Source organism: Phoenix dactylifera, unplaced genomic scaffold (genome assembly GCF_009389715.1).
Source record: "Phoenix dactylifera cultivar Barhee BC4 unplaced genomic scaffold, palm_55x_up_171113_PBpolish2nd_filt_p 000112F, whole genome shotgun sequence".
Lineage (NCBI taxonomy): Eukaryota > Viridiplantae > Streptophyta > Magnoliopsida > Arecales > Arecaceae > Phoenix > Phoenix dactylifera.
Window position 1 is genome coordinate 708,573 of NW_024067684.1, and position 24,285 is coordinate 732,857.

At 35.4% G+C, this 24,285-nt stretch overlaps 1 protein-coding gene across 3 annotated transcripts; it reads left to right on the forward strand.

Moving 5' to 3' along the window:
- The first annotated feature begins 1,185 nt into the window (after positions 1-1,185).
- On the forward strand, positions 1,186-23,621 carry LOC103717985 (golgin candidate 6). 3 transcript variants are annotated; one of them, XM_039116573.1, is made up of 19 exons: positions 1,186-1,307; positions 1,440-1,689; positions 3,870-3,922; positions 6,583-6,710; positions 6,791-6,990; positions 7,102-7,175; positions 7,310-7,379; positions 10,458-10,511; positions 10,594-10,689; positions 12,441-12,491; positions 12,560-12,649; positions 12,794-12,907; positions 12,997-13,068; positions 16,956-17,141; positions 19,677-19,774; positions 20,020-20,068; positions 21,329-21,394; positions 21,789-22,556; positions 22,709-23,621. In XM_039116573.1, exons 2-19 carry the CDS (start codon positions 1,645-1,647, stop codon positions 23,255-23,257), a joined length of 2,763 nt encoding a protein of 920 aa, XP_038972501.1. In that variant the 5' UTR covers positions 1,186-1,307; positions 1,440-1,644; the 3' UTR covers positions 23,258-23,621. The 3 variants fall into 3 exon arrangements, with proteins under 3 accessions (XP_038972501.1, XP_038972502.1, XP_008804804.2); XM_039116574.1 differs by having other exon boundaries at positions 1,236-1,307; positions 1,611-1,689; XM_008806582.4 differs by having other exon boundaries at positions 1,240-1,307; positions 1,624-1,689.
- The last annotated feature ends 664 nt before the right edge of the window (positions 23,622-24,285 follow it).

Below are 24,285 nucleotides of genomic sequence, written 5' to 3' on the forward strand. Positions count from 1 at the left end.
ACAAACTAATCTAATAATGGTAGGCTTAATCTTATTAGCTCCAAGAAAAATTTTCTGTTCATATATGCTAATACTTTTTACTCAACAATAATATCCCCTGAATTTGTTAGAATTTATCTACAACTATTTTTTCTAAATATACTACTAGAAAAGTATACATGGCCAAAATAAAGAACATAGTTTTGATAATGATACATGACAAAGTTTAGCAATCGCAAAGGACTCATTAGGAACCTATCTTCTTCCATATGGTAAAATTAACTCTATTTTACCTTCATTAGTTTAATCTTCCTTCTTAGAGAACCAATGTTCTCATTTAATATAACCAACCTAAGTTTTAAATATAAGAAAAGATTAAAGAAATGGAGAGTTAGAGACCCTTAAGCACCCTTGTGAGCTCTAGCGGTGTACCGAGTTTGAATATGATCGGATCGACTCATAAGGTAGAAAACCTAAAATTCTCCCAAAATGTAAAAGAGTCGGAATTTAGCAAACCCCGATCTAAAATATAGAATGGGTCTAATTTTAAAACCCAATTTGATCTCATAACTTTTTTTTGGATTGGATCAAAATGAGTTGGGTCGGATTATGGATTCGTAGTCATAAATTAAAATAATGGATATTTTTTTTTGAGTAGATACCCTTCTAAATATTAGATTTTGCATGAATACCTTTCCAAAATTGATATTTGCATGTATTCTCGTAAAACTTTATTATTATACAAATGCTCCTAATATAACGATTGTCCTAACGGTGTTAAGAAAAATTATATTTATATTAATTAAAAATAAAATAAAATTTTAAATTTCTGCTATTGCCTCTATCTTTTTCTCGTATTATCAGAATCATGATCTATTTGCATGTCTATTCATTAAGAATATTTTAGTCATTTTAATTTAAAACCGTTAATTTTTTAGCGTCGTTAGATAGTATGAATATATATATAAAAATAAAAATAAAAATATAATAGAATAGCAAAATAAATATTTTATGAGAATATATATGCAAATATTAATTTTTAAATAATATTTATGCAAAATCTGGTATTTAAGCGTGCATCCATGCAAAAAAAACTAAAATAATTTCTACTTCCCACCGGGACGCTTCTCTGCAGCACTAAAAATGTTTTCTTTTTGATCGAGACATACTCAGCATCCCGCGAGGATTGACGCGACCAATCGCGTACGACCGGATTGGTGTGGGTCCCAAGGACCCCAACGGACCCTCACGGGTCTTGATCTCGCGTCACGATCCGATCCTGGCCTCCCCCCTCCACAAGACAACTCGACGCCGCTTCGAGGGCGCAGGTGAGGCCTCCTCAACCGATCTCTTCGTATTTTGATCTCTCTTTTCTTTTTTCCGCGAGACTCGGCCTGACAGGGATCGTCGATCCGTTTCCTCTCTCTCCTCTTTTTGCATCCACGCGGATCCGTCGTTAGATTTCGTGGATTGTTTTTGGCCTCGATCTTGCTAGGGTTCTTCCTTTGATTTTGATTCTCGAGATTAAAATCAGGGTTGATATCATTAGGAAGAGATTAAGATTAGGGCACGGTTTTCTAAGTTCTGGTAGCAGCTAGAAGGGAAGTCACTGGATGCTGAAATCTTGATAGGGCTTGCTTGCAGACAAGGAGAAGGATTTCAGGCATGGATTTCAAGCTTGGTCGTCTTAATCTCAATGCTGTCGCTCAGGTACCTCCCAAATTATCTTTTTAATGAATTATCTTTTAATTTTTTAAGTCGAGATGAACTATTTAAGAATTGCTGGTCAGAAAAATTTTGCAGTCAAGAATTGTCATCTTTTATTCCATTTGTTTTTCTTTAATTGATTATTCTTTACATTCTGCTTGTTTATTTTTCATATTGAAATGACAGAAGATTCTTTTTTTTTACCTCCATTTTCATATGAATTCCACTTGGAGGTTGAGAAAGGTTGCCATTGGAACCGTTAGATTGCCAGTGATCTTTAGCAGATTTTGTCTGACCCATGTTTCTTTTTTTGATGCTAATTTTCATTTTTACCAACGTATATTGATGTTGAATATACTATTGATTGTGCTGTTAAAATGCTAGCTGATTATAGTTTTGTTGGCCATTTCCTAATGGGCAAGCTTATACTTCAGTACTTGAATTCTGCTTCTCTCTCTCCCTCTCTCCCTCTCTCCCTCTCTCTGCTTCTTGGAAGAAACAAGAGGAATATGTGAAGCTGTGGTGTGGACAAAGAGGAATACGTGACCTATATTCCTTCCATAGTCAATCACATGCAGTGGATGTGTCAAGCTCTAGAATTATTAAATTCATAAATAAAGTAAAGGGAACATAGATTATGATTGTTCATATCACTATGTATGTTATTAACTAGTTATGATGGTTGTAGCACACATACGATTAGGTATGTATGTGGCACATATCACTATGCATATGCTTCTAATGTAGGTTGTGGCACATATCATTGCAGCAGTTGTAATTTGAAGCTATGATGACTATAAGTGGCCAAATAAATGTTATGGCATTTGTTTGTATATGCTATAAAATTTTGTAGCTAAGTGTTGATCATACTTTGGCCAATCTTTGTTCTATCTAAGGAACCGCCGTACTAAAAAATTCTGCAATTGATCAAACAAAATTTTATAAAATTTCTAATGTTAGGCAACTTAGGAGTATGGGTTCATACATTTTCCTTCAAAAACTATCAGAGCATATACGGACCCATGATGCTTAAAGCTTTAAGGAATATGAGTTTAGTGCTCATGAGGTTAAGTGTTTTATGAATTAAGTACATGTGGTGCATGCTTTGATGTCCTTAGAAGCTAAGCTATAGTAAAAGGGACTTAAAAGACAAATATTGGACCTTTTGTTTTGAGCCACTATGCGTGGATTAGCAACTGCTCTGCTTGTTTGTTTCTCTTTGTAACATCATCACATTATTATATTAGAATATTTGTTTATATAAAAAAGCATATTTTTAAAAGTTGTTTTGGAATTTCTGGACTTACATGGTCAGAGAAGTATAGTAATGGTTAGTTGTCTACAAAGGTTGTAGGAACTGGCTTGAGCTTGTAGATTTTTTTGGCATCATTAGAAGGTTTCAGAGTGAGAAAGTATGGAGAGAAGGGAATAGAGCCAGAAAAATTGTTCTTAAAGTATCATTCCATCAGTTTTAGATGAGCATTATCATGTCTCCTTATTTATCTGAACTCCCTCCCAGACTTGCTTGAATTATTGAGGACAACAAGTATAGAAGAGTGCATACCAGAACCTAATGCTTGCTCCAGAAAATTTATAAGTGGATATTTTATTTACTTTTTACAGAAAAAGAAGTGTGCCAATGGAAGTAGTAAAAATTTGGACATATGGTTAGCGGTCAAGGTGAAAGATGGATTCAGCAGGGATGCCATCGTTCATGGACATGTTGTGAAAGAAGTTTGTTTACAGGATCAATAAAATTTTGGATACTTAGTCAATGCTCAAGGTGGAAGATGGAAACAGCTGAGGTGCTCTTATGAGCTTTGCACATTAACATAAGTTGGCTTTTGCTTGTGTATCTACATGATCAAAATTAAATAATTTATTTTACAAAATGTGTCACATTATTGCCTAATATGCTGGGTAGAAGATACACATAAATAATTTTTAAAAAAGCAAGATGATGAATTACTTGATGGCTTGGGTCTTTGATATTTTTTCGATGATTTTGAGCCATACTGATCTATAGTCATTAGTCTCCAAATATCTGTATCTTTATTATGGATATGATTCTCCAAATTTTTTTCCCTAATTATTGCCTTTTTTTTCTCTCTAGAAACTAATTATATCTATTCACCTTTGTGATTCTATGAATTTCTGAATCTAATCCTAAAATTTTCATGCAGGGAGTTGGTGGATTTGTTTTTGGAAATGAAAATTCTGCCTCAAATGAAGATAGGTAATGACTACACAATCTTTGAAACTAACATGATGATTCCTAATAATTTCCTTGATTTATAGTTAATAGGGTGTAATTCCAGAATCTTTGCATAAATAGATATTTTCCTAACTATTATGCAAGGCATTTGTTTACACTTTACATGTTATATTGAAATTTGCTGTTTGTTAAGCTTACTTGTCATTGTTAATTAGCTGAATAAATGTGCCTCTATTTTTAGTGCGATGTGAATAACCATTGCTGCTTATCTGTGCTAGCTAGCTACATTTTCTTATGATTGTTTACCTTGGTCGCCAATGTAAATAGTGAGAATTCATCTTGTTGCAGAAAGATCCTTTGCAAGTTAGTAGAGACTGGGTAGGGCCCCTATGGAAAGAGAATGCTATGATTATCCATCCTAATTTGTTGAAATACAAAAAAAATCCTACCATGCAAAAACTGTTATTTTAGTAAGCTAAAATTAATTTTTTATCTGTAGATGCTGTAAACAGTTGGACTTAATAAGTGATGTGCATTACTCATCAGAAAAGAGTTTCAATACCTTAAACTTTATTGGAAAACCAACATGCTTTATCCCATCCTTATAAGTTAGTTTTTAGGATCAAGGTATGAACTATCAAAGTTTGAGAACATTTTAGATAAGGCTGTCAACTCGGTCTCCTAACTTTGAACTAATTTTACATTTCTAGCCAGGGTAGATTTGGGGAAAGAGGGCTTTTCATGAAATCTAAAAGCCCATTAGGTGGGTAGGAATACATTTTTTATGTGATGCTTTTCTTTAGAATGGAGAAGGCAATGCCAGATGGGTAATTTGTTGGCATTTGCCAGCTTCCCACTAGTAATCCTTTTCATTTTCATTGGACTATTATACTGATGGCCATGTTGGAATTATCTGACTATTTAACATTTGTGCAAACTTCAATGTGTTTTTTTATAAGATATTCCACTTAACACTAGGATTATTTGGCAAGGTTGGATTTTTTTGGATAGTCCATCAGAAATAATTATTTATCTGCTCTCATTGGTTTTATTACAATTTATTCTCTGTCATCTTTTCACATGATGCAAGTAGTCCTTTGCTTTTGTTTCTACATAATTCAAAGGCATCGTTTCTGCGATTCTGGCAAGTAGCTGGAATCTTCTACTTAGGGTAAAACTCCCACTTAGAAATCTTCCTAGAATCTCGAACGCGCACCCGTTTTCTAAGCACTTCCTTACTGAAAATGTCTCTAAAGCCTAGTTACTAGAAGTGGTTTAGGTTGCAGGTACATGGAAGTGGGTCTCTTGAAAAAAACTTAATAAGAAAACACTTAGGAGATGGGTGCGAGGACGAGTCTCTGAGGATTTTTAGAAGTGGATTCGCCACCCTAAATTGAAGATTCTTTCTACTATGCTCTAAAATATCTGCTTTCCTGCATCTGCACCTGCACTCACACCCACTCCCAACTCTGGCAACAGAACTTTGTCCTCACTTATTGGATACTGACCTTGTTGCTAGGCATTTAAACGGAACCATGGATTCGAAAATAACATCTTTCTCTTTTTGTGGGCTATCTGGTGCCAAGTTTATACATGTGAGGGCATATTATGAGTCTAGGGCCTGTTTGGATATGCAGGCAGTAACTACTAAAGGATGGGTAAAATAATTAGGGGAATTGTTTATTGAAATCAAATGATTTGATGGGTAATTATTATTATTATTATTATTATTATTATTATTTATCTTGGTTTCTTTAAAAATCTGCTGTTTATCTGATAGGAGAGCAATTGTACCATCTCTGAATATCCCATTCTTACAACCATCTCTTTTCCCAGCGGCCAAGAACCTTTCCATCTCTCTCTCTCTCTCTCCCCCTCTCACACTTGCATATAACTTGACCCTAGAGCCAATACATGCTAGCCCACCTCCTTTCGTCTTCCATCACACAAAAGTGGGAGGAGGAGAATGGAGCAATGTAAGGCGACGAGGACATGGTGTAGGAGAATGAGAGAGGAGGATAGGTGTAGGAGGTAGAAGAAGATGTGGAGGTAAAAGGGCATGAAGTCGGTGTGCTAATGGTTCATTTTTGACTAGGTAGGCATAGTGTTGGATTTGGGATTGGGTAGCAGGGAGCAGTAAAAGTGGGTTGAGAAATGTTGTTTTGTTGTGTGAGAGTTTAAGCGGCCTCCTCACACAACATGTGGGAATAAAAAATGGTACTAGTGATTTTTCTTTCTCCATGTAGTGTACCTCTTTTTTGTAGTATTTTGTGCCTATGTAAACTCTTTCTAAGACCACCTTAGAAATGTTTTCTTGTATAGTTAAAAATTCCCATGAAAAACCTATTTTCATGAAATATCAAGGAAATAGGATATATCAAACAGGTCCTCAAGGATTTCCCCTGAATGGTGATAGTTCACTGCAGCTGACGTTAATCGGTCATATAGGAGACCTTTCCATCTTATCTATTGCCTGTTTTTTTTCCTTTCTGATTTTCACGTATCATCTTTCTTATCTTCAAAACTTAACCATGTATTCACTTTTTATCAAATACTGTCTGCATTTTTTTCTATCAAAGAATGGATTCATGCAGTTGCTTGCAGTTTTATAATTGCTTCTAGAAGAAACTGCTTTATGACACTTTAATGTTTAACTTGCATCAATCTGTCTTGCTGTATAGCTATGTTGAACGCTATCTTGATCGTATAAACAATGGTGTGCTAGCGGAGGATAGGCGGGCTGCTATTACGGAACTTCAGTCACTTGTAGCCGAAAGTCGTTCAGCTCAGATGACATTTGGGGCAACAGGTAGCAGCTTCTTTCTTGTCTAACCCTATATTTCATTTGAGTTCTACATGACATTTGATGAATGCTTCTTTCCAAAACAGGATTTCCGATACTTCTAAATATTTTAAAGGAAGAACGTGATGATGTTGAAATGGTTCGAGGTGCCCTAGAAACTCTTGTAAGTGCTTTGACTCCTATAGGTACAACAGATGGATCAAAAAATGAGGTTCAACCAGCATCCATGAACTCCGACCTGCTTTCTCGAGAATCAGAGAGCATTTCTCTTCTTCTAAGTTTGCTGGTTAGTGATTCACCTTTTCTTCTTCTTGTTTTAATCTCATTTAATGCATATGTTTTTCCATTTTACCATTCATGTCCATTTCCTATATACGTTGACTGTTTCTTTTTGCAGTCAGAGGATGAATTCTATATCCGGTACTATACTCTTCAGCTTCTAACTGCCCTTCTTACACATTCCCCTAATAGGTACCCCATGTAACTCATGTTCTCGACTTTGTGTGTGTATAAGTGCGTGCATATTATGTACACACACATGTTCATTCCAGTTGGTTCCAGGAGATGATCAATAGTTTTAGTTAATGGATTGTTTCTTATTTCAGGTTACAAGAAGCAATTCTTTCCACTCCTCGTGGTATAACTCGGCTAATGGATATGCTTATGGATCGCGAGGTCTGAGTTTGTCCAAATATTCTATATACATCTTTTTCTCTTCTTCCCTTTTCAAAATGATTGTTCAAATTTATGTCAATGATAATTACGATCTTTTTCTAACCATTAGAAGTGAGTAACATCAACTCTGATAGGTAAACTTTGACGAAAACGTGCATAGGTCTGTTAACGACTGTCATCCATTGCCTTCCAATGTATACATTTGTCTATGTGGTTTTTTTACCATTTCTGAACTTGAAAACTTAAGTTGTATTTGAGACCTCTTTCCTTCTCATCATCTCAATCTGGGGCCAGTGCTAGCCATATCATAGTCCAATAACCCTGGGATATAAGGTTTTACATTTGACTTTGGTTAAATAATGGAATGCATTTTTTTCGTTTCTATTTTGTTTATGTTGGCATTAGATACTAACATATAAATCACATTATATTTGCTACCTATGTCATGTCTTTACTATGTAGCTTATATTATCAGTAAAGATTTTGACTACTCAACCACAAAGCCTGGACGTGCATGGTTTTGTGATTTTTTTTTTTTTGCATTTTCCTAGTATATAAAATAGAGAATAACTGCTGATATTTTTTTTATAAAAATGTGCTAGTAGAGATCAAGAAACCAATTGGATACTGTCCATAAATCTTTACATGACTTAAACTAAATCAATATATGGTTACCCCATAAAGAAAATTTCTTATAAAACAATTAACTTATTTGTAAGTCCACAAAAATCCTAATTGAAGATCTTCAACAACCAATTATTACATTCCTGTTGTTTCTTAGTATGCTGTATGCTTTTAGTAGTGTGGCAGGTTAGAGTTTGCAAAAGGATTAAGAAAGATACATATTTTATATATCTTCCTCTTTACTCATTTTATAAATCCTTAGACAAAAATTCAGAACTGTATAAGTATTAATATCAAAGCAAGTGTAGATATGTGAATGGGTACCCCAACCATGTGTAAAGTTTTCTTCCATACTAATTTTCTAATGAGAATTTTTTAATTTCTGACCTTGTTTAGAACAATTTTACTCAATGTTTTGAAGGACTGCACGTGGTGGACAAGCTACCAGGGAGCTATCTAGCACCTGGTTGTTAGGTGGGCACCAAGTGGTCAGGAATCAAGATGACCTAAAAACAATCAATTTAGAGGACTGATATATTTATGGAGAAGAAATAGTCATAATCCAGAAAGTGAAACATAATTTATTCAGTAAAATAAAGCAAGTCAATGCGAAGTACCAACTAGGCAACATTTGGTGCTGCTTCATATTTTGTTGCATCCTCCATAATCAAACATGATGCAAAAAATTAAAATGAATGACTAGGTTGCTAAAGCAGTCATCTTTTCAAACATTAACCTTACTTGATCGCCCAGTTGATGCATTTAACTCTTTTAGAACATTAACATTACTTGACTGCCCAATTTGTGCATTTAACTCATTTTAATTTTTACCACCACTCTAGCAGCTGAATGCATCGTCCCTGCTCTGCTTGTTGAGTTTCATCATTATTGTTAATTTCTTGCTTTCATAGTTAGTCAATCTTATTTTTTTTCTACTTCCCGTCGCTATCACTCCATGTTCTCCATCATCATAGTTGGTCAGCATCCATCCATCCAACAAACAGTCGATCATTAGCCCTAGTAGTCAAAACATGAAGGGTGATGCATTCCATTCGTCAGAGTTGTGAGGATGGGAAAGAAAGAAAATTTGACCTGCAGCTTCTCACATCATGTAGATAGAGCCTTGATAAAGACTTTTATCCTTCCTATTTCCAAGCCAGAACTCGTCACACAATTTTTTATTAGCCACCAACATGTGCTGAATGCAGGGACTAATGATGCAATAAATTCCCTCACAAAAGTGAGACAACCTCCAAAAATGAGAGTTCTTCCCTTTTGTATGGCAATTAGATTGCTTTTCAGCATTGTAACTACTCTGTTAGGAAGAAGATTTAATGCCATTTTGTTGGGCTTCAGATTTTTGATTTGGTCATGTTCTCTTTTTTTTTTTAATTTTTTGCCTTTTTTGCTTCTGTCATAGAATTTTTCTTCAAGAAATAAAATAATTTTGAACCTCCACTTAACTTATCTTTTCTAAGAAAATTCAATGACGATACATAAAGTGAGAGCCCAGGAAATTGTAGAAATAATAGGTAGGCATCAGGAAAGTTGTGAAATTTTTTTGGGACTTGTGATGCATCATATCTATGCAAATGTTGTGATATATATGGCATGCATTAAATTTATCACTTGAAGTCCCCAGTCCTCCTGTCACTCTTTTGTCATTTTGTATAAAGATCTAAAATACTGCTTTAAGTGGAATTTAGTTTTTAATAGAAGGGAATATGCAAAAAAAATTTTATGAACTTAACACCAAATCAATGAAATCAATGAACCACATAAGCTTAGTTGATTATGATGGTTGGTAACTGCTAACTATATTGATGTATATGGTAATACTTGATCCAATTTTTCATTTTTTCTCAATAAAAGGAGGTGCTGGTATTTGTGCCAAGATGTGTTTTCAAACTTTGAAGTGCTCTCTCTCTCTCTCTGTGTGTGTGTGTATCATGATAGTCACAGTGACCGAATCAACCATTTCTGAAATGTGGTGGAAATCATGGGTTTGAATCCAACAATCATTAGAACTTTTCAGTCATGACATGCCAAAATTTTCATGAATATAATAACAAGGAGAACCAAGCACTGAAAAAGTGATGCTTCTCAGATATACTTTTCATTGACAATTACACTGCTTCATTTTAGTTATAGAACCCCGGATAGTTCTGTAGTTTGCCACATTTTCTGAGTTGAGTGCAATTATATTGTCTAGTTGAGTGTTTTCTTGCTGCCATCATCCTGCCAATCTCTTACTCTATGCTTGCATTGTTTGATTGTCACCATTACCTGTGTATTGTTTAAATATTTATTACTTGAAGCCATGTATTTGCCAAAAGATATTGAAAAGAAAATGTTCCATACTAATCGACTTCTTTGAAATTCCTCTATTTTATAAGTTATTTGAAATGAAGCCTTTTATCTCTTCTAGGACTGATGGTTCAATCTATATGACAGGTTATAAGAAATGAAGCCTTATTACTTCTTACTTATCTGACTCGCGAGGCTGAGGTGAATTTCCACTCCTTACATTGCGTAACAAGTAATTCTGGTCCGAAAACATTTTATTCATATTTCTCCTTACCATGTTCAGGAAATCCAAAAAATCGTAGTTTTTGAGGGTGCATTTGAGAAGATATTTAGCATTATTAAAGAGGAAGGAGGTTCTGATGGAGGTGTTGTAGTTCAGGTGATTATTTTGAAACTCAGAATCCAGATAGGTCAGTCCATCATTTTTGTTGATAAATAACTTGGTTTTCTATCTGTATTCCTAGAATCTTCCATATAGGATACAAAATAGGGGAAGTTGGAATCTGATTTTTTTCATGCTTTTAAATAGAAAAACATCTCGAGGGTGGGCCTTGGTGCAATAGTAAGGTTGGTCCCTTATGACTTGGGTGTCACAAGTTTGAAACACGAGAATAGCCTCTCCACATATGAGGGTAAGGCTGCGTACATTTGACCCTCCCCAGATCTCACAGCAGTGGGAACCCCGTGCACTAGAACACCCCCTTTTTTTAAATAATAAAACATCACGACAGAAGTTTTGAAGTAGAAATTAGTTCTTTTGATATTTGATCTCCTTGCTTTTGTTGTAGTTTTTCAAGTTGTTGGGATTTATGTGTTCTTCTTGATCATTGTCATTTTTATAGGTGTACATGTTTACCACTTTTTGTAGTCAATATGTTCATGTGTCCTCCACCATGAATTTGTACAAGCTGAAACCTTAATGATAGAGCATGATACACCTTTAGAAATAACTCTTTTGTGAAATGGACAATGATTGTCAAATCACCCTTTTATCTCTATTGGTTTTAGCCAACACGTACTGAGAAGCCATAGCAGTTTAGACATATTATCCCAACCATTGCACTCTTTAGGATTAATCTTGGCTTCCTTCTTTGTTACTATCTAGTATTAGAATTTTTTGCAGAGAAGTGCTAATGTGTTTATTTTATATTAATTTCTATAGCTAAAAGACATTTTCACCGACTACATCGGGGATCTCTCCATTTAATTCTGTTGCATGTTCATTTTAGGGCCTTTCCGTTTGCTTTTATAGGCTTTGGATTATTTTCTTCTTGAAAATGTGGGACCCAGTTACAGGGGTGCAAATGAGCACGAACTGCTCGAATTTGACTCGACTCGACTATTACCAAGCTTGAGTCGAGTTTGAGTAGCTTAAACATTTTTTTGAGTCAAGCTTGATTAGCAAATACTCAGCTTGAAAGCTTGCGCGCCTAGTCGAGTATATAAATTTTTAATAATACTATATTTTATTTATAATATATATTTTTAATATAATATTTGAACATATAATATTATGTGTTATTTTGTTTTAACCATATTTTTAATTATGTCCAAGGCTCGAATTAGAGCTCGAGCTCAAGATGGCTTGGTTGATTTTTAAATCGAGTTGAGTCGATCTCAAGTATTGTTTTTTTTATCGAGTCGAGTTCGAGCTTGGATATTAAGGCTTGATCGATATCGAGTTGAGTTCCGATCCTGAGTATTTTGAATCGAGTCGAGCCGAGCCTCTAGTTGCTCAGCCCGGCTCAGCTCGATCGCACCCCTACCTAGTTATATGTTTTGTCCTAGCTCCTGCTGGGTCATTGTTTTATGAAATTATAAAAGAAAAATAAGTGAAATTTGTGGAATTTCCTGTCTAGCTCGTCTGATGGTTTTTTGATTCAGGTGACAGTAACATGCTTTTTTTCATGTTTGTAGATCTAGCTACTAAATTATCATTGTGATTACCTTATTTTCTTTCTGGCACTATCTAATTATATGTTCTTCATAAAAACTTTGAAAAATGTTAGGAGTATGATACATACTGTTTCTTGTTATTTGTCCTTGTCTTTCTTTACTGATGTTATTTAAGTTTTAACTTGATCTTTTTGTTCACTTATGCTGTTCACACTAATATTTCTTGCTGAACAGGATTGTCTTGAATTGCTGAATAATCTCATTCGCAACAATGCATCCAATCAGGTATGCGTCTCTTGAAGCCATTACTTCTGAATCTTTTGCATTGTTTAACTTTCATATGTGTGGTTTAGATATTGCTGAAGGAAACTATCGGTTTTGAACCTTTAGTATCAATACTGAGGCTTCGCAGAGGTAGTGCTTACAATTTTACTCAACAGAAGGTATGGTCACTCTAAATTTCTTCGACATCAACAATTAACATTTTAATTCTTCCTCAGAAATCAGAATTAGATAGCTGCTAAAGCCTAACTGATCTTTCTTTTGATTTTTTGCTATATACTTCTGAAACAATCACCACGCTCTAGACAGTAAATCTACTCAATGCATTGGAGACTGTTGAGTTGCTTCTGACAGGAGGTCCACCAGATGAGCTAGGAAAAGATGCTAATAGGCTATCCAGTCAAACTGCATTAGCACAAGTATGACAATTAATTACCAATTGAAACATGCACTTGTAGTTCCATTCCTAAATCGAATGTTCATCCTTTTTTTATTTGCAAAACCACAGAAGAAAATTTTGGACCATCTCTTATTGTTGGGTGTCGAGAGTCAATGGGCTGCGGTTGCTGTTCGCTGCTTGGTAAGATATCTTAGTTATCATGAGGATCATTTGGTTTACGCTGGCACACAAGGATGGGGTTTTATGAGAAATTTGCGCATTGTTCTCAGAGTCTGACAGTTTTCTGAACCAAACAGTGCTCTTTTTAATCATCTATAAGGAAATGTGATTTTATTTATACCATTTCCACAATTCAGATTCGTATTATTACTTCTCTTAGATGATTAATAGAGAATTTAAACTTCAATATTTTGTGTATGGAGGATTACAGATCTTTATATGGATTATAATAAAAAAATCACATCAATAAACTACTAATATGATTCACAGCATTGATAATGGTACTGTGGAGCACTAATGATCTGTCTCTTACAGTTTGTCACCTGTAAATTAACCTCTGAGGACTTACATGTGCCATACTAAATATAATAAAAATCTCACATGCCTTTGTTTTCTACTAGTTGCATGTTTTTTTTTCATCAAGTCAACAAGAACAATTGTTAATGCTTAATTTATCTTCATTACAGTACAACATTTGCAAAAGATGAGAGTCTTATTCTTGACTCTTGAGGCAAGTGGTGAATTTGCAGAAATGGTATATGAATGCTAGGAAATTTTATCAATCAGGTCAATGGTTGATAAGTAGGAACAAAATACAGCTGACCGAGGTCCTTATATCGGCATCAGCATTGGCAGATGATGTCGTAAAATTGGGAGGGGAGACAGTGGTTATAATATTTACCGCTGTATTATAACCAGATCAACAAGCTCTAGCTCTTCTTTTAAACCTTTATATTAGCTTTCTTTCTTTCCATGACTTACTGCCTTTCCAAAAGATGGATGATTATAATCCCCATTGTTTGTTGATTCAAACATTCGAAAGTTCCTTCTAGTGCTCACTTTTAACTCTACTGGAGATTGTATATACCCCTCTCAACTTATCTGCTGTGCTCATATTATTTCCTAGTAAACTTTGCCCAGATTTCTAAACTATGAAGTTTAGCCTGTCATATAATTGTCTCTTGAAATTTAAATCTTTTCATGGTTGTCATTGGAATTGCATTTGTTATTCCTTAATACTTGCAAGCGCGATTATGCCATTCCAAATTAAATGCCTGACAAATAACTGGCTTAGTAATACCATTATCCCTTTTACACAAAAGATAATGCAAATAATCACCTTGAGGTATACTTCTAACAATATTGACTGAATTCTGTTACCATCTTCTATCCAATTTGTTATATGTTCATGTTTATATGCACATTTAGATATAAACATATGGTCGAACTCAAATTTTCTATATAAGACCTAGTTCATATATAAATCTTGCGACATAGCCTATAGGTAGACTTGTTCCTGAGACCTAGTTTCCCCATCCCCTTCTGGGTCCATGGTGTTTACAGCCTTGTTCTACTCTGAAGGTAGTGGGCTGTTTTGCTTCACGCCTGCTATACTCTGTAAAATTATGAAAGTGCTACATTCATCTTTCCTACTAAAAGAAAGGAAAAAAAATTGAGATGGATATTATCGTTTATCCATGTAGTATTGAGGAAATGGTGAGAGAACGACCAGAGTCAGTCTATCATCTCATCATATCCTTTTTGAATCTTAATCATTCTTGAAATAAACCTACCATACGGATTTGCAGCTTCACTAGTCATCGTTAATGTCCATTGGCGCTATAATGCTTTATTAAGGCACAGGTTAAATATCCTTGTATAGTCCGTCATATATACGCGGAGGATGTCAATCACGCATTGTTGATACAAAGACAAAAAACTCCTGTTGCCAACATTATTACCCTAAGCCACCTAAGACTTCATCCCGTTCAGCTGACTAAGCACTTGCCATCGACATGGTAGAGGGATATGAACAATGCAGATACCCTTCCTATACTTAGGTAAATTTTAATAGAAATATAGAGGAGTGGATTATGGACAAGGAGCCATTGTCGTTTACCCTATTTTATTTGTAAAGAGTATCTAAAGTTCTAAACTATGAGGCATGATTTGGACAACTTGGTGTATTATACAAGGATAGCATGCCAGCTGTCAGTTTTTAACCAAGGATTAGGGGCTAATATGTACTATGTATCACACAGGTACCTACATATGGTATGTCCTGTTTTGGACAACCATTGGCATTGTCTTGGTCTTGGGGATGATTCATGTGGACCTGTGAGGCCTTTGATGGTTGATTTTAGCCTTTTGAGCTTATTTAGTTCTTTATTTTCAGTTTTCAATTGGTTATTCTTCTGTTCTAAGTAGATTTTTTTGGTTTTTTGTCTGGGGTCTCATTTTTTTTTTTTTTTGTGAGGGTTTAGATGCTAATCTGATGTGGAAACTCAATTTGAATTGAGACATCAAGGCCCTACTGATGACCTGACAACTGAAAGGGAAAAAAAAGAGGTGTGTGTGGGGGTGGGGTGAAGGAAGAGAGAAATGGATAAATGCTCTTATCCCTCTTTAGTGTTCATATGACCCATCCTGCCATCCGCTCTCTTTTCCTCCAAAAAATCCTAGAGCTTCCCGTGTAATAAAGCGGTATGTTGGGGATACTTTGTTTTGCTTAGAATTTGTTTTAAAGAGAAGTGTCATGTTATTCTATTAGAGTTTTGAAGGCTTGGAAAAAAAAAAACTTTGTTCTTCCTCTTCGAGTCTGATGTCTACTTCCTTCTCTCTTTTGCTCCAGAATTTCATGCTTCTCCACTGCTTTTACCCTCTTTACTCTTTGTTTCCCATATTTCCTGATATTTTTTGGTGATTTAACACCAAAATGATTTCAGAACTAAATCCACAATCAAATTAATATGCTGATCTCTAATCTGAGAACTAAATGAACAAGGTGCTATATTAGGGGTTCTGTACTGCTGTACCATGTAGCTAGTGACTGCCACATCATTCGGCACCAATCCTTCTTTCCTGAAATGTGCCTTGACACATGATTGAATACCAGCATGATGTTGTGCTGCCTATGAGCCAGAGGCACACCATATAACACTATCGTCGGTGTATTTAACTATTGTTACTAAGAGAGGAGGCAATATCTAGATGAAAATATCAGGGCCATGGCAATTAGCTGAGCTATAATTCCTAAAATTGATGTTATGATAAAACACATGTAAGTAAACTATTCTATTCAGCATATGGGCAAGGTTGTAGAGTTCCTCTCTACTAATTTTACTTCCTTATAAGCTAATACTGTACGTCAAATGCGTACCTTAGCAATTTTTTTTAAAATTTGTTATTTATTTTTCTTTTTTAGTATTACATAACTTTGATGAAAAGGCCTACAAGAGTGAGCCTTAAGAGAAATTGAGGCAAATTAGTATGATAGGTGACTAGCTATCTGTATGTGGAATTGAAGGTAAATTGTCAGAGTATCTAAGATGTAATCAAGGGTGGACTAATTCACAATATTGTAAGCTTAATTACTACTTTCTCACTTGATAGTATATGGATAATTATATCAATAAGTGGACCCATGTAGTTGCATTTCATGAAAACCCCTTTTAAAAGGAAGGCCATAGACATTGCTGTTTGATTATTGTTAATGCCCATTTATTGTCAGCTTTCGCCACAGAAGATTTTCTTAGATGCCGATTTAACTGAACATGAGTAAGGCTCTTTTTGGATGCTAGAAATAGAAGTAGAGGAGACGAACATAAGAAGGAATGGGGGTTTATTATGCTTATATTGATACAGTAAACTCTGTTTCACATCCTTTTCTTCATTTTCCCAGGATCCACATAGATCCCAAGTGTGCAAATAGCTTTTAGACCTTGTTGTTAGTGTTATTAGCTGAGTTTATAACTTAGTAAGTGTAAATATTTTTCTTCTGACGTGATTCACAGTAATAGTATCGTTTACTGATAGTAATGTCAAACCAATTTTTTGATTGATTTCAGGCATTGCGATGTATTGGCGATTTGGTCACAAGAAATCCTCATAATCTTGATTCTATTGCAAGTAAATTAGTTGGAGAAGAGCCTCATGTTGAGCCTGCTATAAATGCTATATTCCGTATTGCTATGCATACCTCTACTATACAGGAATTTCTAGCAGCTGATTATGTCTTCAAGTGCTTCTGTGAGGTTATCTCTTTTTAATGTTATGAAGTATACATGAACAACTGCTGTTTATTAGCTAGTATTGCTGTAGTTTTTCACCATAAATACTTATTGTATGCCACTGCATTTATATTATTTGATAATTATATTAGATGAAAAATAGATTTTAGATTTGTCAAAAAATATTTCTATTTGGTTGTCTTGGAGGATGTACTTACCTGCATAAATTTGTAGATATGATCATGTGCCTGCAAACATGCATGATAAGTATTCAAATAACTGCCATTATTCAACTGCTATTCCATTATAATGGCCATTATGTAATGGGAATAATGGCTGTTATTGCATATTTTAATTGTTCATTCAATTAAAATAATGTTTTCAATTTTCAGATCCCCATAGCTGTTCAAATAAATTTTATCCTGTGAATGGTAACATAATCAACTTTCTATCTAGTTTTAGTAGCTTCAGCCTAAAAATATAAGAAGATACAAAAAATAAAAAATAAAACATTAGAAGTAGAAAAAGAAGTTAAAAATTTAACCAAACAAATCAGCCATCAAAGTATGCTATATCATTTTCGGGACCTTTGAGTATTATTTTTTGTTGGCTCTATGCTGAAACGGTATATTTTTAAAATATGAGAAGATACAAAGATTAAAAAAAGTAAAACATTGCAACAAGAAAAAGAAGTAAAAAACTAAACCAAACAAATCAGCCATCATCAAAAGTATACTTTATCATTTTTGAGACTTTTGATTATAATTTTTGTTGGTTCTATGCTGAAATAGTATATTTTTTAAAATATAAGATGCATGTATATGTATCTGAGTTTTCGTTTTCAAAACCAAAACAGTATATAACCTTATTTTACATCATTTTAAATTGTAACATATCACTTAATTATTTGTTGTCGATTGAAAACTCGAAAGCCTAAATGTCAACCAAGTTCGAGCTCTAAGATAGCCAAGCCTATGTTGACATATTTACTTCTCAAGAAAAAAATGTTGTAATCATGGTATGCCGTACCAGCCCGAACCAGGCCGTACGAAGCGTACCATACCATACTTTTGGGACCGATATCTGGTACGGGTAGTGTACCAACACTCAGTATACCAAAAAAATTCTGTACTGACACTCGGTACGCCAAAAAAATCCTGTACTGACACTGTGCTAGTGTGGCATTGATATGGAGTTTGGTACCGAGACGGCGAACCTTGGTCGTAATGTTTGTATATATTCACAAAACTATCAAATTTGGCCTTTAAGCAAGTTTCGGCTGTAACCATGAAACATACCTCAGCTTTGGATGGGATCTAATTAAAGCTGACAAGGTTTGGCTTTAGTTTTCATATTTTTGGGCAAAAGTTAAAAGATTTTGGACATCTAGGGTGAAACACTAAAGTGTCATGATTCAACTTATATGATAACTTGACATGCTCGATGAAAAATATCTAAAATTTTTATCAACCTATTAACCAAACCTGAAATGTATGAGGTTTAGAACATAATACTTTGTCTATATCAAAAGTTCCTCCCTTCCCTCCCTCCCATGCTTCCCCAAATAGGAGAGAGAAATCCCTGACCAGTTACCAAGGAGGAGATACTAGACTTCCCTAGGAGGCGACCATTATGACATAAACTTTGAGGTATGACTTCCACCACTATCTGACCTACACTTGTTACTAATGAGTAGTTTGATAATTTTGATTTTGTTGTTATATCAAAAGATGATTAGTTGACTATTATTTTGCATTTGCACACATACCATGTCTAGACCATAATTGGAGATAGATGGACACAGGATTGCAGTAATAAAAGGTGGAGTATATATCACTTCATTTTTTACCTTTTCTCGAATTATGTGCATTGCATGTGCCCTTAGCCTAGCTCTATTTTTGCATGGGTCATGAAATTAGCCTCTATAAGTTCCTAAACTTTAGTAGAATATCCCTGTTTAGTTCTCTCTCTCTTCAGATGCCCTAAGAAGATGTGCATCAACCAATGGGTGTCTAATTATCAATTCAAATCAGATAAAAAGATGAGTCAAATATCGAGCTTTGTGTTAATAATTAATTACTGTGTATTGAGGTATCTCTGTAAACTTGAATGCCCTTATAAACTCATTATTCATTGAATAACTTTTGCCACAATCGCATTTGCAAACTTGGTGAAAAGGTAAATACGCCAAATATTTTCTTAAGCAAGTTTATTTCTGGGGTAACCCAACAAAACAAACCAGTTCAAGAGAAAAAATCGTTAATTGTGTATCATGGCCATGAAGATCATAAATTTGAGTAGAGAATCAAGGACAATACCACAAAAGGCCAAGCAACAAATTCTCTCAGTCATATAGCAATATACTGTAATATCTTATTTGAGACTCTTGAGAACAATTCAAATTGTCAATGCTAAAGAGTATGGTTGGTCATGTTAAACTCCAGAGCTAGGTAATTACTTCTGCTGGATTTATGTCTGGCAGTAAGGTCTTGTGTAACATCTTTGTAGTTTGGTACATGCATTCATACACATTAGTACTTATTGCCTGTAATGAAACAGAAAAATACTGATGGCCAAGCAATGTTAGCATCAACATTGACTCCACCAAATTCAACAAGCCATACTATTCCAGAAGCCATTGGCCATACATTTGGAAGGTTAGTAGAGAAGATAACCCTGCATCATTTGCCATAAGTTGGTTCTGCTGCACTGTATATCTTGACTTCATTCCTGAGATAATCGTGGCTTAGGTTTTGTTTGATTTCTTATATGCAGTTGACTGAGAAAGGCTGAATTCATTTCTTCTTTTTAAAACCATTATTTGTTGCTCAAAGTTTCATTCTTTCTCATTTTTATTAAGAAGTAAATTATCCTTGTGACCTAATTTGTTCTTGTGTGGCAGCATGCTTTTACAAGCTTTGGTACCAACTGAGGCTAATGGAGAATTTGAGGTGAGTCATTTAGGTTTCATCAGCTAATATTGTATGTAATAAGACATTAGTCATTGTAAGTACATGCCTTGGTTTCTTATCTCAACATGGGGATCGTCTTCATCCAAAAACACAGCAATGTAAGGAACACTGGAACTCTCTCCCTTGGACCTCAACTTTTGATTGGCTTCTGAGGCCTTATATCTGTAACTATTTAAGATTAGCTTGTTTTGCTTGCCTGCTGTTAAGGCATTATTTTCTCAGATTTTGGAGTAAATCAGGGTTAAAAATCTGAAGTCACCCTTCATTTTGTTTTAATAATTAAACAGTCATAGAATAATTAAAATAATAGCTGAACATTTTTGAGATCCTTATTTATGCTATTGCACTGCACTAATCAATACTGCTGATCCTGTACCTATATCATGCCAGAATGAAGTTGCACTTGATAGTTAATTATGGCTATGCATACGTTCTGCTTGTCTCAGATCCCATATAAGGGTTATAGCTCAATAAAAAACTCAGTTTTCTCAGTTAGTTGTGCATGATCTAGTAGTACAATTCACATGAACTAAAATAGTTAGCTCTATAAGCTTTGTTTGAACCTAGGATTTATGATCCCCACTTTATTGTTCAACTCAACTGAAGTACAAAGTGATTTCTCTAATAGCTAATCCATGACCTTGAAAAGGTTCGGTTGCTCAGGTAAATTAGGTCCAACAGAGTTTTGTGACCGGTAATTACTTGCACTTAATAATAATTGAGGTAAAGGCAACACGGAGTGAACTGCCTTATTTTGATTCAACTATTTTTGGTTTATCTTGTTACTTATTCATGCATACCTAACAAAAGGTTACAGCTGATAAAATGTGCGGAGAAATTGAATGTCTAAAAAATGGATGGATCTTTAATTTGAAGGGGGGCAAAAGCAAAGTCAATGCAGTTTTTTTTTTTTTTTTTGATGATGGTTTGCAAGTAATACTATTTGAGGCACAGACAACATGGATTCTACTATATTTAACTTCTTTTGATTTTTTTATCTGTTTACAATTTATCTCATTATTTATCCATACATGTTTAATGAAAAACTATATCTGATGAAAAAGGGTGAGGAGACTGATCATTAAGAACATGGAGAGTCTTTTGACTTAAATCCTATAATCTGCAATTTAAATATATAAAAACACATTTTTGGTGTTTCAGAATGTGATTTTAATTTTTGGAACATCAATTTTCAAGTGGTTATATCCTAACATTCATCTATTTGATATTCGAATGCAGGCATGCTCAAGAGCTGCTAGCATTCTCTCTCATATTCTGAAGGACAATGTCCAGTGCAAGGAGCATGTATGTGCATGATGCTTACCTCTCTTTTTTTTCACTGTTTTTCTCCTGTTTGAAAGTGAATTAGTATAAACAGAGGACGTAGAGGCTGCCTTGGTTCCCCTTATTCATAGTGACTAAATTGCAGTCAAGTCGCTCAGATTACATGTTTTCTATTTTATACATGTTTTCTATTGCGTTCCTTGTTCAGAATTAAAAGAAAAAATCCTGGAAACTTAATTCTTGGTATAAGTTCTGTTAACTTTTGCTTATCAATATTGGAGTTTAAGAGCTAGTTAATTCTCCGCCCCCACCCCCTTCCTTCCCCCTCTCTCTCTTCCCCCTTTTGACTCATTTTCATGTTAGCTTTTGCTTAGCTGCAGACTAGATTGGATTTAAACTTCCCAAACACTTTCAGGCTTTACGAATCGAGCTTGAGGCACCAGTGCCGTCGTTAGGCTCCCCAGAGCCACTCTTGCACCGGATTGTGAAGTATTTGGCTCTTTCAGCCTCAACAAAAAGTAAACATAACAGCCAAAGTGGCATTGCTCCAGCAGAAGATTCTTATATCCAGCCACTTATTCTCCAGTTACTGATCACTTGGCTGGAAGATTGTCCAAATGCCATCAGCTGCTTTTTAGATTCACCAGCACATCTCACATTTATGCTCGAACTAGTTTCAAGCCCACAGGCCAGTGTCTATGTGCATGGATTGGCTGCTATTGTTTTAGGAGAATGTGTTCTTTATAACAAATGCAGTGAGAACAATAGAGATGCCTTTGCTGTGGTTGATGTTATAAGTCAAAAGATTGGTCTCACCTCATATTTTTTGAAGTTTGATGAGTTGCAGAAGAATTTTGTGTCCCTCTCCACATCTGTCCAACATCGTAAGCCTCTTACAAGATCTATTACAGCTAGTATGGCCGAGACCGGAGAGATCGAGAATGATGAAACAAATACGAAGCATGAGCATCCAATCCTTGTAGAGATTTTTGACCCACAGTTTGTTAGTTTCGTTAAAAAGCTTGAAGCATGTATTAGAGAAAGCATCGTGGACATTTTCAGCCATACAAAGAACAAGGTCACTGTACTGCCAGCTGAGCTGGAGCAGAAGAATGGAGAGACTGATGGAGATTACGTAAAGCGGCTTAAGTCATTTGTGGAGAAGCAATGCAATGAGATGCAGGTTAGTTTCCAGGTTCATCCCATTTACATTTTGTTGGTTATGTTGGAATAATTCAAAGGCTGTGATCACTGGTGAAATTCATCCTTCCGTGTTTTTTGCTACAGTAGATTTAGTGATGTCTCTAACCTCTTAATTGGTAATGACTTGTAAAGGATCTCCTAGGTCGCAACACTACTTTAGCTGAGGAATTGGTGAGGTCTGGAAGCAGTGGGACATTTGATCCTGCTCAGAAACCAAGCAGTGGTAGAGAGAGGCTTCAATCTGAAAAACTTCGTCAAGATCTTCAGGAAGCAGCACGACGCATAGAAATGCTCAAATCTGAGAAGGCTAAGATTGAGGCTGAGGCTAGCAATTACCGGAACTTGGCTTCAAAGCTAGAAGCTGATCTGAAGAGCCTTTCAGATGCCTATAACAGTCTCGAACAGGCCAACTTAAGCTTGGAAGCAGAGGTGAAGGCTTTGAGGAAAGGGGGCAATGTGCCATATCCGGATGTGGAAGCACTAAGGGCGGAGGCAAAGCAGGAAGCCGAGAAGGAGAGTGAAGCCGAACTGAATGATCTGCTCGTTTGCCTGGGCCAGGAGCAGAGCAAGGTGGAGAAGCTGAGCTCAAGGCTGATTGAGTTGGGTGAGGATGTGGAGTCACTCCTTGAAGGGATAGGGGACGATGCAGGGCTGCAGGATGAAGATGACGATGAACAATGAGGCTTTTGATTCAAATTTGTTGGATTACCTAGTCCTGCCCATTGCATCTGTTTACGTTGATCAGTGAAAAGCCCTGGCTTGGAGATGCTTTGGAATGTCTCAATTGTACAGTGTACAATGGATAACAGCCATAAGTATGTTAATTTATGTCAATGGAGGACACTATGGAACCAATGTCAGCTTTGATATCTTTCCAAATGTTTTTGGTAGCATTTTTACCACATCTGATGGAACAAATTACCTCGATTTTGGGGCATTTCTGATATAAATCTTATCTTATGGTGGTGTGGATTCAACTTTAGACAATGGGGAGGTTGCAGACCTTGGTTTTTTGTTGGATGATAAATTTCAAAAATCTGATGTTCGTTACATGCAAATGGTGTTAGGCTGCTTATCTGTTTCTTTTGATAAGTATGTATTCAAGATTTTTAAGGGGAAAATGATGGAGCCCTTTTCTACTCTTTAAATGACTTGCAATACAGAAAGGTTTGCTAGATTTTAAACAATAATAATACACTTTCCTGATGGTAGGTGGGACAGCGAAGGTCCTAATCATAACCATTTCCAGTGTGGCCGGCTCAGTTTGGCTTTTATTGTCTTTCATGGAAGTGCTATGTGCAAAAAAAAAAAAGGTCATAAATTGTATCGAAATGCTTGTTGATGTTATGCTTAATTTCCATACCAGCGATTGGCTGCTATTATGATATGTTTGGCTTATGATGAGTAGAGATAAATTTAAAGGTTGAAACAGAAGCCGTTCGAGGAGGAAAATGTGTATGAGATCTCACAATGTAAGATCGATGGTGAAGAAATGTTAAAACTTCAGATATTTCAAGGGCTGGTATACACTTAGTGGAGTGTAACCTGCCTTGGTTAATGAAGAATAACTTCCCTTGAACCCAAGGTGACAAATTTTACGAAGAATAAAATAAAAATTAACTTTTATGTGATGAAATAAGCCTTTGGATAGAAGTTCATTGGCCCCAACCCGGGAAATTTTCTTTTCTTTTTTTTTCTTTAAAAAAAGC

Coding starts and splice junctions, on each gene's coding strand:
- LOC103717985 (XM_039116573.1), top strand. CDS start 1,645: ATGGATTTCAAGCTTGGTCGTCTTAATCTCAATGCTGTCGCTCAG. Junction 20,069..21,328: donor AGGCTAATGGAGAATTTGAG/GTGAGTCATTTA, acceptor ATTCGAATGCAG/GCATGCTCAAGAGCTGCTAG. Junction 22,557..22,708: donor AGCAATGCAATGAGATGCAG/GTTAGTTTCCAG, acceptor TGACTTGTAAAG/GATCTCCTAGGTCGCAACAC.